The following is a 12,949-nucleotide window of genomic DNA, read 5'->3' as shown; positions in this document are numbered from 1 at the left end:
TACACCACCTGCTGCTGTCATGTCATTTGTGTGTGTGTGTGTGTGTGTGTGTGTGTGTGTGTGTGTGTGTGTGTGTGTGTGTGTGTGTGCAAGGCATGTAGAGCAGTTACAGAGCTCAATACATCTATTTCATTTGGCTATAAGCGTTTAACGTAGGTGGCAAGTAGGTTGAGAACTACGAAAGAACTGCAGTTGTTATGTGGGTTTAGGTCATGGGTCGGCAACCCTAGGCACGGGGTTAACATCAGTTAGAAGTGTTAACTGATGGCACGACGATAGCTGGACTGGCCATCAGGCATCTAAAAAAGACGGAATCGTCCCGTTTCTCTCCCGCATTCAGAGAAAATATTACGCGTTTGGTGTTGAGCTGAGAAGGGACACAGTTTGTCCCGTACTTCAGCTAGAATGGAAAAAGACACAAAGCTGGAGTTGCCTCTTCTTCTCTCATTCTCTCCCCCCCCCCCCCCCCCCCCCCCCCCCGTTGCTACTTCAATCATGAAACTGATTAACGATCAGCTGATCGGCTTTTCTCTCTTGTTTGTTTATCGCCCACTTTGCGCCAGAAAGAGGAAACCAGCGGATGTCGCACTAAACAACAGCAGCACGTTTAAGCTTGATCAGCTGTTGTTAGAATTTATTTAATATTAATTCCTAGTATCAGCTGATGTTTGCTGGAGCCACAGCTGTAAAAGCTGCTGGTCATGATATTGGTTTGGATATGTGGTGAGAGGGAAACATGAAGATGAAACCAGGAGATGTCCTTACTGAATCATCAGAGCTGAACAGGTGATGGAGAAACAGGTTTACCTTTTAGGTGACATGAATGAGTTGAAGGGAAGTTATGAACTGTTTCTGAGAGACAAATAACACCAGGATCCTTTTTTTAAAGTAGCTGACAGCTGGTAACTGTGCAGGGGCGGATCTGGCAAAGTTTTGCCAGGGGGGCCAGATAGGGCATTAACAGGGAAAGGGGGGCACAAAGAAATACTTTCTTATTCTCATTTAAAATATCTAGCTTTTATTAAATAATTATCTGAATCTTACAACCAAAGTTTTTATCTGATGTAAAATGTATAGAAATCATACATATACCAACAAGACTGTACATCACTGTCACAACAGCGTTTGTTTTCATTCAAAGGCTTTATAGCTTTAATACCTGGTGGGCCGGTCTCTAGTCAAAATGCCCGGGCTGTTTTTTTGTCCCAGTAGTGGATTAATGGTAAATGGCAGCTCGCATAGACACATTAGTTGTGCCGCTTCTTAATGACGGTATTTTAGCTAACAACCCCAACTACCAGATTCAACTTGTAATTGGCTAAAAATAACTTAGCCTACCAGTGAGAGGGACGTTGTTACCTTTCCACATTCCTACACTTCAAAAGCTTCAGGAGCTTTCCGCTCAGCATCAGCACCACGGAAATACACGGATACATCCGTAGAGTCGAGACAGAATTCACAATGCGTTTTTGGGACTTTCAGGTGTATGAACCAATGTTTTATTTTCTGATCAAACCAGAAATCTTTAATGAGCAGCTAGATTTGTCTCGCATTAACTGGCTGAGTTAATGCCAGTTAATGCAACATCGAAGCAGCTGGAATCCACAGCTGTGCGTGTTCATGGAGCTTGCATTTTTACCTGCTGGACATCACTACCTGACAAGTTTAACTGTCTTCAGAACATTGCAGAGGCCTTATTGACAGTATTTGGCTCTACATATCTGTGTGAGCAGATTTTCTCTCACATGAGTGTCCTCAGGTAGCCGTCTGAATGCTGGACACTTGGAGACCTGTGTCTCTGAATGGGAGACCAGAGATCACATAACATGTGTGTCTCTGTATTAACAAACATGCCATATTGGCTTAGTTTATTTTTCTTATCATTATTGTGAGGAGACCATAAATAGCATTTGCATTTTCTGTTGTACAGTTCATTTGCTGTTATGGAGTTCTTGTTATGGATAAAAAGTGTCTTTTTTTGTTTCAAAATAGCTGATAACTATTCACTGATAGCTGCCAACATATGCAAACAAATATAATTCTATAAAGTGGTTCTATATATTGTGTAACTGTTAATATAGAGTGTTATTAAATTTATTGCTAATGCAATAATGTGGCACACTGACCTCTGAGGAAATTTTAAATGGCACTCGCCATCAGAAAGGTTGCCTACCCCTGGTTTAGGTTGTCTCAGTTGGTTTTAATCTTAATCTTAAGACTTAATAATGTTGAGGTCAGGATTCTGGATTGCCACACTATGTGTTGCAAGACCCCTTACAGCTGAAGGTCTTTTTTTATGACTTTAAATATTTGAAGCACCTACGACTTGAACAGTTATGTAATTATGAGTCCATGCATCATTCATTCCCTTCTGCTTATTGAATACAAGGTCATGGGGCGGCTGGAGTCTATCCAAGCAAGGGAAAAATTCTACTAAAATACACAAACGAGCAACAATTGGAACAAGCCCCATGCTTAGATGAAAATCTTGTGTCAAGCCCATTTAACTCAGAAGGTCTCCACATTATGCCCTGACATGTGTAATCCTGCTAGTTGGCATTATATAAATAAAACTAAATTGAACTGAATAAAGTATTCTGTTGAGTATCTTGAGTTATTGAATATCTGCCCTCAGACCGTCTAGGCTGCAGCACATAAGTATTATAGCTGCAATCCATTTTTAGATTTAAACAGACAGCTGGAATCTACTTCAGTCCTCCGTGGCCTTATGCAGACCGTGTCTCTGGCACAACTCTGACGTGGACAGTGCTTGCCTCTACAAGCTGACAGTAGTGAGGATTGATGTTGTGTGCTTTAGTATCAGATGCCCAATCATATCCTTCCTGTTGTACAGCCAATTCCAGGCTCCCATTCTCATTACACCCCCAAACCAACTGACTCAGTAAATGCTGCAAACTGGGCCAGGCCCCATGACCCTGCACACAGTGTCTCAGCTCTGGGTCAACAACAGGCAAGACTCATGTGCTCATGTCAGCCCGGTGGTGTAAATACTGAAAAGGACATAAATGACAAGACTCACTCGCTGTTGGGCTCAACCTTCAGGAAAGCTTGGATGACCAGCGGTAACTCGGATTTAACAATGTAAAGGTAGCTGGACATAGCTGTAACAAGACAAGACAGGGGAAATGTAACATGTGGTGAAGTAAACCACAGTGCAAGTACACACGCTAACCAAACAAACATCAGAAAAACCATGACACAAGTACACTTACCACATCATGTTTACATAGGTGACACAGCCGTCGCTACTACTGCGGACACTGTGGTCACGTCCTTTGTACTTTTGGGAAATTGGATGTTTTACTAACTTTTACTACTTTCAGTATTTATCGTTCGCACCAAAACTTTATTGCTTTGAAACAGGTTTAAGATTATAACTTAGCTGAGCTGGGACGATAGACTCTGTTACCTTTCAAGCAAAAGTGTGTATTTGTTGAAAAATAAGGTCAGTTTTCCAATGACAATTATGCTTTGTAGCTTCTTTACAGTGTAATTGTTATACCTATGAGTAATATCTGCAACTTCTGTCGGAATGTTTTGGTTAGAAGGAGCAGGTGAAGTTAGTGGTAGTGAGTGGTATGACTGATCACAGTGACATGCTTGTGCGTTTACGGCTTGCATTAACATATTTTCCCCTTTTCAGTTATCTGGATACAGATCGTACCAGATCTTACCACGTAGTAGCAGCAAACTAGTTATGAAATCAGTATGGGGTTATCTCAATTATGGACTAATTTAGAGCTTAAGAAGCTTTGCGAGGCACATTAAAATCACATTACATCACATCACACTAAAACATATAATCAAGCTCTCCTACAATAAATAATTAAGTACAAGATAGAGCTGGAAAATGCATTTAAGAACATTTTTAAAGTCAAGTTTAAAGAAAGAGTGAAAAAAACAAAACAAAAAAACATCAATGACTGTGATAATCTATGGTGACTTTCACAGATAATTTCCATCTGTCTTGACTCTGGTCTTAGGAAAAGCCACTGTTGCCCGATGACACTCATGACTGACTGCTTCAGTTTCATTTGATGAAATGTTTTTTTTGTTGTAGGCCATGAAATGCTTTAAATGTAATCATCAAATGTAATCTTACAATCAGTACCAAAGCTAATCGTTAGTGAAGAAAGGAAAGCAGCTTTATCTTTTTGAGTCTGTTAGTAATCAAGCAGCTCCATTTTCAAGTAACTGCAGACATGTTTTTCTAACAACAAAGGACCAATGATGGAGCCTTGTGGAACGCCAGAGATCAGAAAAACTTACTGATTTCTGAATATGTTCTCTTTAAAAGGTACAATCTAAACCAGCCTGAGGAGCTATATCCTGGGCCTAACTCAAGTGACTACATTAATTGTGGCTGCTTCTTTGCTTAGAAATGGTTGAAATCTGTGTTAGAATTTATAAAATATATAACTCATACTGATGACTGATTATGATTATTTTCTTTTCAAAAACGGTGTTGTGATTTACACATACTACCCCTTATGACAAGGGAGCAACAAAAAAGTAGCTTTCTTTAGTGATTTTAATAATTCGGAAATCAACAGGGTAAACTGTGGCTTTTTTCTTAAGAAGCTGGGTTGAGTAGTTCATGCTTAAGAAGAAGGTATGACCTAGTTTGGCTCAACAACTCTCTGGTCAGTAAGAAGAGCAAATCTTTTTAATGTCAAAATCACAAGTACTACAGCTACTTATAAGCAGCTACTTCAGTGTTAATACTCTATCATATCCCAAACTAATAAATAGGACCAAAAGCCAAAGTAATACTAATGGCTTATTTGACTATAGTTATAGGGTCTTTACCTTACAGTATAAGGCACCTTGAAGTGATTTGGTGCAATAAGCATATAACAGAATTGAACTGAAGTGAATTCAGTTTATAGCTACAGGCCAGTGGAAGAACACATGAGTGAACATGTTCCAAACCTACACTGTCTCCTCACCTCCAATATTTTGCAGGGTGATTGCTGTGCCAGCAGCTATTTTTCCAAGATTGCCAAAGGCCCTGTACCCCAGCTGTTCATAAGCTCGGATTCCTGTAAGCAGATTACAAACAATCACAAATTCAGTTATATTTGCTAAGATCTCTGTCCAAGGAACACAACGAGATGCTTTCAGAGGGGTTGACAAATGGCTGCACAACTTAGATAAATAGAGAGTACGCTGACATGACTTTTTTTTCTAGTTTTAAAATTTGCCTAGACAATTTTAACTCAGCGAAACCTCAAATTACGGAATAAAAAAACAAAACAAAATGTCTTTATTTAATGAGACAGGGCATTACACAAGTTGCGATGACTGAAAATCAAATCCTTCTATACAAAATTGACTTTTAAAAATACATTTAAATTATGAATACTTTGTTTGTTGATCAAGTTTTTTTCACATAACTTTTTTTTCCAGTCAAGCACTCTTTGACATTAAGCGGTTTTTGATTTTTTCAACTTTATCAGCTGTCCTTTTCTAATGGCAACCACAATAGCAATCTCCAAGGGATTTTTGATGTGAGAACTTTACAACATGTAATTGTACCATTTCTTTTCAAAACACTGAGAAATGACACAATGCTTACCCACAATGCCTGAGGATTTGAGCAGCAGATGAATAGAGTAGCATGACAGAGCTGCTACTGCAGTCAGAAGAAACCTGTGACAAAAAACAAAAGTCACACACTCGTTATTTTCTATACCACTATTATCCTGAAATTTGTTTTTTTGATTCATGATATTTTGTGGTCATAAATTAGCACTGACTGCATCAGCTGATTGTGCCGCACAGTACATATGACCACACAAGAAAAAATCAGTTTCTGACTCCAGGTTTTTTATTTTGGTAAACCACCTGTCACATGTCTCAAACCCGCTCTCCATACTAATCTCATTCATAAAGTGCTTTACAAATTCAAACATTATGGCTAACAGGTGGATTTTACAGTTTGAGTACAGCTAACCAAACAATGAAGAACCACTTACTGCTTCAGAGACAGAGAGTGACAGCTGGACAGCATATCCTCAGTTTTAACATAAAACTCATTGACGCAGCCAAGGGCAGGACAAAAGTGAAAAACTGATGTTTTTTATATTTTATTTTATTTTACTGTTCTTATTTTAGGCTCCAGCACCCCCCGCGACCCTGAAAAGGATAAGCGGAAGCGACTGGATAGATGGATGTCCTTATTTTCTCCTGAGTTATTAGTTTTGTTAGCTAACATAAACTAATGTAAGTCTATTGACCGCAAAAAAACCTACCACATGATGTCACGTTCTCTACTGGCACAAGATGGCAATAAACATGTTTTAAAAACTTGAACTTTCAGAATCAGAATACAATCCCGAAGGATTAAGCACTCATTTCTTAAATCCAGCTACACAGGCAGTGTTACATCTGTCAGCTTTTCATGATGTAAATTAGCCTTTATATGTCAACTTTAATTGCAACTGTTTAAAATACTTATTCCAGCCAGATCTATAAACCTTGCAGTATCATGTATTTTCAGTAGTATTTTTTTCAGTCTGGATAGCTGTTTCAGTGGCTGAAACACCTGTTCTAGCATTAATGTGGTTATAATACAGACATCTATAAACATACTTATTGTGCTGTACTTATTTATTACTTATTTTTCTGTATGTGTTAAATTTGGCTTGATGTAATATTACAGTCTAACTATATTTGTGCTAGTCATACACTATACAGTTCTAATGCAAGTACTAATAGGAAGATTCCATAAGGCTATAGGTTCCTTCAGTACAAGAGCTACTCTGTATAAACTAAACTGACTTCCTGCTTTCCCCAGACGCTGAGGCCATTTTCTGCTCCAGTCTCACTTCTTTGCAGCTACTTAAACATAAACTATATGACTAGGAAAACCTGGGTCATGGTCTGACAGCAGCTGTCTGTATGGATGCCTCTATGGGGTCTGGAGGTTCAGTTATTCTGAGCTGTGGCCTTTCTATGGCCTATGTGGCAAGGAGGCTTGGGGCCTAAGAGAGGCAATAAATAAAAGTGAACCAATCTTGGCATATAATGTGTTGCAAGACATTAAGACATATAATAAATCAGTACTATTTATAAATGCACTGAAAAAGCAGATTACTTTGAGAAGTACAACCTCCTTTCAGTTTAATCACTGCATATCAGTAGAATAGCAAATCTTGAGGTCAGAAAAAGACTAATTGTTTTTTTTGCTGACAGGTGGGAAGCTGTCATACATTTGTTTGTTCAATATAAATGTGGGGCCTGACAGCATCGCTTAGGATGACTCGTTATACCAAGATCTCTGTGATTCCCTACATCCATGTGAAAATTCCTTTCCTAGGTGAAGATATTTCCTGAGGTCTTCACTGGTTTCTTGGCACTGCCATGAGAACATAGTTCTAAGAATTAGTCTCAAAATAGTTTTCCATATGCTAGCTCCATAGTGTACTGGTTAACACATTTCCTTAATATACAAAAGATCCCTGTGTTGAGACCAGTAGGGGTTACAAAACCAGCCTCAAGAGGTCACAAGCCAGTCTGCTCCCATTTGGGAGTATTAATGGGAGAATTGTGCCAGAAAAGACATCCAGTGTAAAATATGTAGATCCATCCATAAGGGAAGAACTGAAACTACCTGCTACAGAACTTTCTATATGCTGATAGATATAGTCTTTTCTTTTGACAGTGCAAAAATAGACTGTCCCCATACAGTAAAAGCTATTGTACGAAGCTTGAAATAAGGGTTGTATCAATCTAATTAATGATAAAAGGTGAACAAGTATCCTCCTCCAAAAGAAATGTTTAAGACAATATTCAGACATCTCTGTAAGTTTGATTTGCTGTAAAAATGTCACATAACTTGTTTTATTTTTTGTTTTAAAACTCTTTTACTCACCAAAAAAGGAGTATCCCAGTGTTGGCCATGGCATAAGCTAAACCCAGGATTCCACTACCCATAATAGCATTGCCCAAGTTGAAGACCGACATGCCAAAAGACGTCTTTCCTTCAAACTGTAAATCCAATATAAATAAATAAATAAAAAACAGAGTATACATTAAATGCCAATTTAAGATAAAACCTAATGTTGTTACCTATGTTATATAGCTACAATTGTTGGGTTTCTCACTTACATCTGTGAAACGTATGGGTTTCTTTCCGCCTTCGTTGGGCAAAAATTCCTCGTTCTCCAGTCCATCATCAGGCTCTTCATATCTAGAGGCCAGATTTGCAGGTGTTAATTGATGGCATTTCCGTCCGCCACTGAGAAAGTGAGCAAACATCGTCTGCAGACTCTAGCAAATCATGTGCTTTGAAGGTGACGTAATGGGCAAATATGTAGCTGAAAACCCTTGACGTAAATCTCTGTAAACATACCTGACTGTCTGAGTGCCATTTCTGTATAAGGATCCACCAGTTGAGGCGAGCACAAAAACAAGGTAAACATGCATTTAAAAAAGCGAGTATTATTTATGAAGTTATACTTTATGTGGTTCACCACATCTGTTATCTTGTTCATCATTTTCACTATTAATGGAGAATTATCATAGTGACAACAGTAAGCAAAAACAAATCAAACATTTGCTTTTAGCTTTAGCAGTGACATTTGAATTTAAAATAATATTGTTTAATTGGATTATGAGATTGTGGCTTTCACACAAGTATAACTAGAGAAAGACAAAAAGGAAAGCGTAAAAAATACTTGCTTCAAGCCGTATTAAACAAAGGCAGCCATTCATAAGGAAAGAATACTCACTGATCCTCATCTAGTATTGTTTTCAATGGCACACCCACATCCTCGCCGAGGTCATGACTTTTCCCGTTTGATAATATGTTCATCTCTGATTGAGAAGGCTCCATAATTCAAGCTCTGTTTGGTGTATGCGTTCGATTAAAGCAGTTCTTATGAGTGACTTGAATATCTAGGGCAGAGGTGGAAAAAACATGAGTCAGATAACATGTCAGACAAGAGGCCTTATTTGTTTTGGATAAACCATTTCATAAAGACAATGTACACTTAACATGCTTAATGGCCTTCAAGACATGTGGTTTCAGCCAGCCTGTTGTAGACAATCAGCTACTTTTTAATGCTTGTGGAAACACAAGCTTTCTCTAAAAGTTCATAGACTTTTGATTAGTCCATGTGAAAAATATCCTTATATACATCTCTGCAAGTTTGTTAAACTTGAAAAGGGTGGACCTGAAGAAACCCTTATATCCAATCCTTCTTTTCAGAGAGGGCCTAGAAATGTGCTGTGGGGCTGCCTTTGTCTGTGCCACGTCACTGAAAGCTAAACTTTACAGGCCACAAACAAGTCATTTGTTTTTGCCCAATTTTCTTTTTTAGAAATTGGAACAAAATGTTGTGTTCACGACGTTGTCAAATTTTTCTATCCAGAATACATCTGTACAGCACAGGAATGACTCAGAGTCAAGCGAGTGACGTTCAACACGCCTGACAACATGATCTGACCTCATTCGTTCTTTTTCAGAAGTTTCTGTAGTCCATACACTGAACTGCAAATAATCAAATGTGAGGATGAAATATGACGATGCATGTTCTGCTTTCCAGAACTTCAGAATGGAGCAAAGCAAACAAGTCAGGATCACTAAGGCAAAGTCCACAGTCAGAGTACTTTTTTTTATAACCGTATTTGCTCTTGTCTTTTATATTCCAGATCCCTCGATTTTTAGTGCTACTGCTGACATCCCCACACAATGACACTGTGGCCTTGATGATGAATATAAACATGAGTATGATTAAACGAGATGCCAGATCACTCACAACAAAATGCTTCAAATAACAGAGAAAGCGCTTTCCAAAACAGCTATTATGAGGCTACTATAATTATACAGTTTAACAGTAGCATCAGTGTGGGGGACGCTGTATTCACAGTTACAGTCAGAAGAGAATGTCAGAGTATTTGTCATTTTATCATTAGCAAGCCTGTAATTAATAGCTCTTTAAAATTTGCCTCAGACTTTTTAACAGAAATAAATACTCTTCTATACTTCAGTGAGAACTTAGACAGACAATGGTGTGTTGTTAGTAGTTTCCGCTGTGACCAGGGTAGAGCAGCTCAATTGTGTTCACAGTGTCCTCTCTGCCAGAAGATCACTGCTGTGGCTATTCATAGTGTACAATTAAAGAGTGTCATTGATACAATGCCACTGAAGCTAGGAAAGAAACTTGAGAGGACACTGCGTGCTTCACAATATAATCGGGTACTGGGCTCTTCAAATTTATGAATACCTTTCATCAATTTAAAAAAGAAGAAGATCTAAATCTGGATTTTAAATTAAAAAGAAAAAATACCTAACATTACTGATACCTTGCACCATGTTATCTGGTGAGTCAGTATTTGCTCAATGATACCACGTCCCTTAACGTAGCCTCAATCCCCTAGCCTAAAACCCCCTGATGTAAACACTTCCTGTTGAAACACTGGCCTTTGACAGCAATTATTTCCAGTGAGGTAAATTAAGAGGAGAAAATGTTGTGTGAATGCTATTTTGAAATTGAAATACACTTTGTGATACAATTTATGATTAGTGTTGGCCATCACATGAAAAGCAATCGCAAACAAGCAAAAATAAATCAAACTTAGAAATGTAAACATGTAAAGCTCTTCAAAATGTTGAGCCTCTCACGGTGAGTGAAACTACAGTCATTATGTTTGTTCATGAACAACCATAAAGCATGGGATCACTGAATTTACAGCAAACACAACAAAAGCCTATTGTTTTGTCTCGTGACTTTACCATGTTTATACCTAAATACAGCAGTGACTGTTCTGTTGTGGTCTTCTATATATCTAAAACCCAACATATATGTCTTGACCATAATGCACAGCACCATGCATGGTGAGAACAAAATGCAACAAATGCAACATATCAGCTGCCAAACACAGTTGTCAAGATCATTTGGGCTTGCTGTTTGCCACAGGTCGTGGGCACCTTGCTGTCCGTATGCCAGTACTCTAAATGTGAGGCCATCTGTCCTACAGCAAAATCTTGGCCCCAACTTGGTCATACAACTGGATAATGATCCCAAGCACAGCAGCAAATCTACAGCAGAATGGCTAAAAAAAGAAAAGAATCAAAATGTTGCAATGACACAGTCAAAGTCCAGACCTCAACCTGATTGAAATGCTGCTGTGAGACCTGAACAACTCTGCCCATAAATGAATGGTTACAAATGTAAATGAACTGAAGCAGTGTTATTAAGAAGAAGAGTGGGCCAAAATTCCTCATCAATAATGGAAGAGACTGATAAAGTCAAACAGAAAAAGATTACTTTGAGTTATTGGTGCTAAAGGTGGATCTACTGAAATATAGACGACTATGCTGAGAAAAAAGTCAGAATTCTGAGAAAAAAGTCAGAATTCTGAGATTAAAGTCAGAATTCTGAGAAAAAAGTCAGAATTCTGAGATTAAAGTCAGAATTCTGAGAAAAAAGTCAGAATGGGCACGTCTTTTTTTTTTCTTCTTTTCCTGAATTCTGAGAAAAAAAAGTCAGAATTCTGAGAAAAAAGTCAGAATTCTGAGATTAAAGTCAGAATTCTGAGAAAAAAAGTCAGAATTCTGAGATTTTTTTTTTCTCAGATTTTTTTCCAGTGGCCCTAATCCTCTTCCGTACTGCATAGAGTACCATGAAAAGTAAGAAAAATCTCAGTTTGGTTCATTAAAAAATGATAAAACTTAATGCAAGAAAACGCATAATCTAACCACAACCATAAAAAAGTATTATGGTTAAGGTTAGGCAATGTCAGTTAAATGTCAAATTATTCAAGGCTGTATTCTTTCTAAATTATTGCATTATTTCTAATGTTACAAGTACCTAATTTCCTCTTATGACCACTAAAAACCCTCATTTAGAGCGAATGAAAATAAAGGTCTTAGTGTAGAAACACATGCAACAAAGTGAGTGTGCACGTGTGTGCATAATCACTGAAACAAAACTGAGTGCAACTGAGAACACTCTTATAAAATAAACCATAAACATTTAACCTTCCTCATTTATTTCTTTATTCAAAAGTATGGAAAGAGCTGCCAGGGGAAATAAAAAGTCTGATGAAACTTTAAAAAGGCTACAAGAGCAGAGGTGGCCAACTAAAAATATGTGAAAACACAGTTGCAGGACAAATTGGGAAATAAAAAGTCTTGGGAAATTGGGAATATAAATTGATTCATAACACTAATTAGAGCCGCAATGGTAGTCCTACTAAGATCACACCACAGACAGCAGAGGTGAATATGAGAAGGGAAAGCGCTTCAGACTTGGCACAGGGATTATCAATGAAAGTCAGTGTTTCTGTGCCAGTGTGGACAATGTTAAGGACATTGCACAATGTCAGTCTCAGCGGATGGCGTCTGACGCTTGTTTGCTATTCAGCACAAAACTGCAAGATTCAATTTAGCTATAGAACATCAACATATATTTGATGACTGGATAATCATTGTTCAATGAGCTCCTCGTGATCTTGACCAACATAAATATATTTGGCATCAGGATGTTTGGTACAAAGCTCGCCAGGACTACCATATTGTCTCAACACTGAAGTACAGAGGTGGGAGGACAGGAGCATGACTTTTATAGATGGCACCGTAAATCCTAATGGATTTACCAAACTATGGACTGAAAAGACAACATAGTACCACATAATTACTAGTTACAGAAGTAGAAGGACTCAAATTACCACAAAGTTTATAACATTTGGCTCAAATGTTAAAAACAGATTTGTATACAAATTTTACCAGAAGTGTGGCTTTGCTAAACCAGAGAATTCTTTATTATTGTGAAAAGGAGATAGCTGCTACAGCTGGGACATATCTCAGTATAGCACTTTGACAAATACAGAAAATATTTGCCAGTGATTTCCACTTAAATGTTCCCATAAAACACAAAAGTAAACTAAAGCCAAATCATTTCTTCATACTAACACATAT

The 12,949-nt window shown here is 37.9% G+C and overlaps 1 protein-coding gene across 3 annotated transcripts in view; it reads right to left on the bottom strand.

Annotated features, from left to right (window-relative positions):
- Positions 1-12,949, bottom strand: part of slc38a3b (solute carrier family 38 member 3b) — a 29,737-nt gene that overhangs the window by 10,763 nt on the left and 6,025 nt on the right. Inside the window, exons 2-8 of one of the 3 annotated variants that reach the window (XM_085160866.1) lie at positions 8,757-8,922; positions 8,378-8,398; positions 8,134-8,215; positions 7,898-8,013; positions 5,600-5,673; positions 4,971-5,063; positions 3,041-3,122 (exon numbers count right to left, since the gene is read on the bottom strand). In XM_085160866.1, coding sequence (XP_085016992.1) covers positions 3,041-3,122; positions 4,971-5,063; positions 5,600-5,673; positions 7,898-8,013; positions 8,134-8,215; positions 8,378-8,398; positions 8,757-8,860 — 572 coding nt within the window. In that variant the 5' untranslated portion in view covers positions 8,861-8,922. Of the gene's footprint in view, positions 1-3,040; positions 3,123-4,970; positions 5,064-5,599; positions 5,674-7,897; positions 8,014-8,133; positions 8,216-8,377; positions 8,399-8,756; positions 11,391-12,949 lie in introns of those variants that run through there. The other 2 variants (XM_085160865.1, XM_085160867.1) reach the window with 2 other exon arrangements.

Source organism: Neolamprologus multifasciatus, chromosome 5, assembly GCF_963576455.1.
Source record: "Neolamprologus multifasciatus chromosome 5, fNeoMul1.2, whole genome shotgun sequence".
Lineage (NCBI taxonomy): Eukaryota > Metazoa > Chordata > Actinopteri > Cichliformes > Cichlidae > Neolamprologus > Neolamprologus multifasciatus.
Note: the sequence above shows the minus strand (reverse complement) of the source record. Positions and strands in the feature narration are given on the sequence as shown.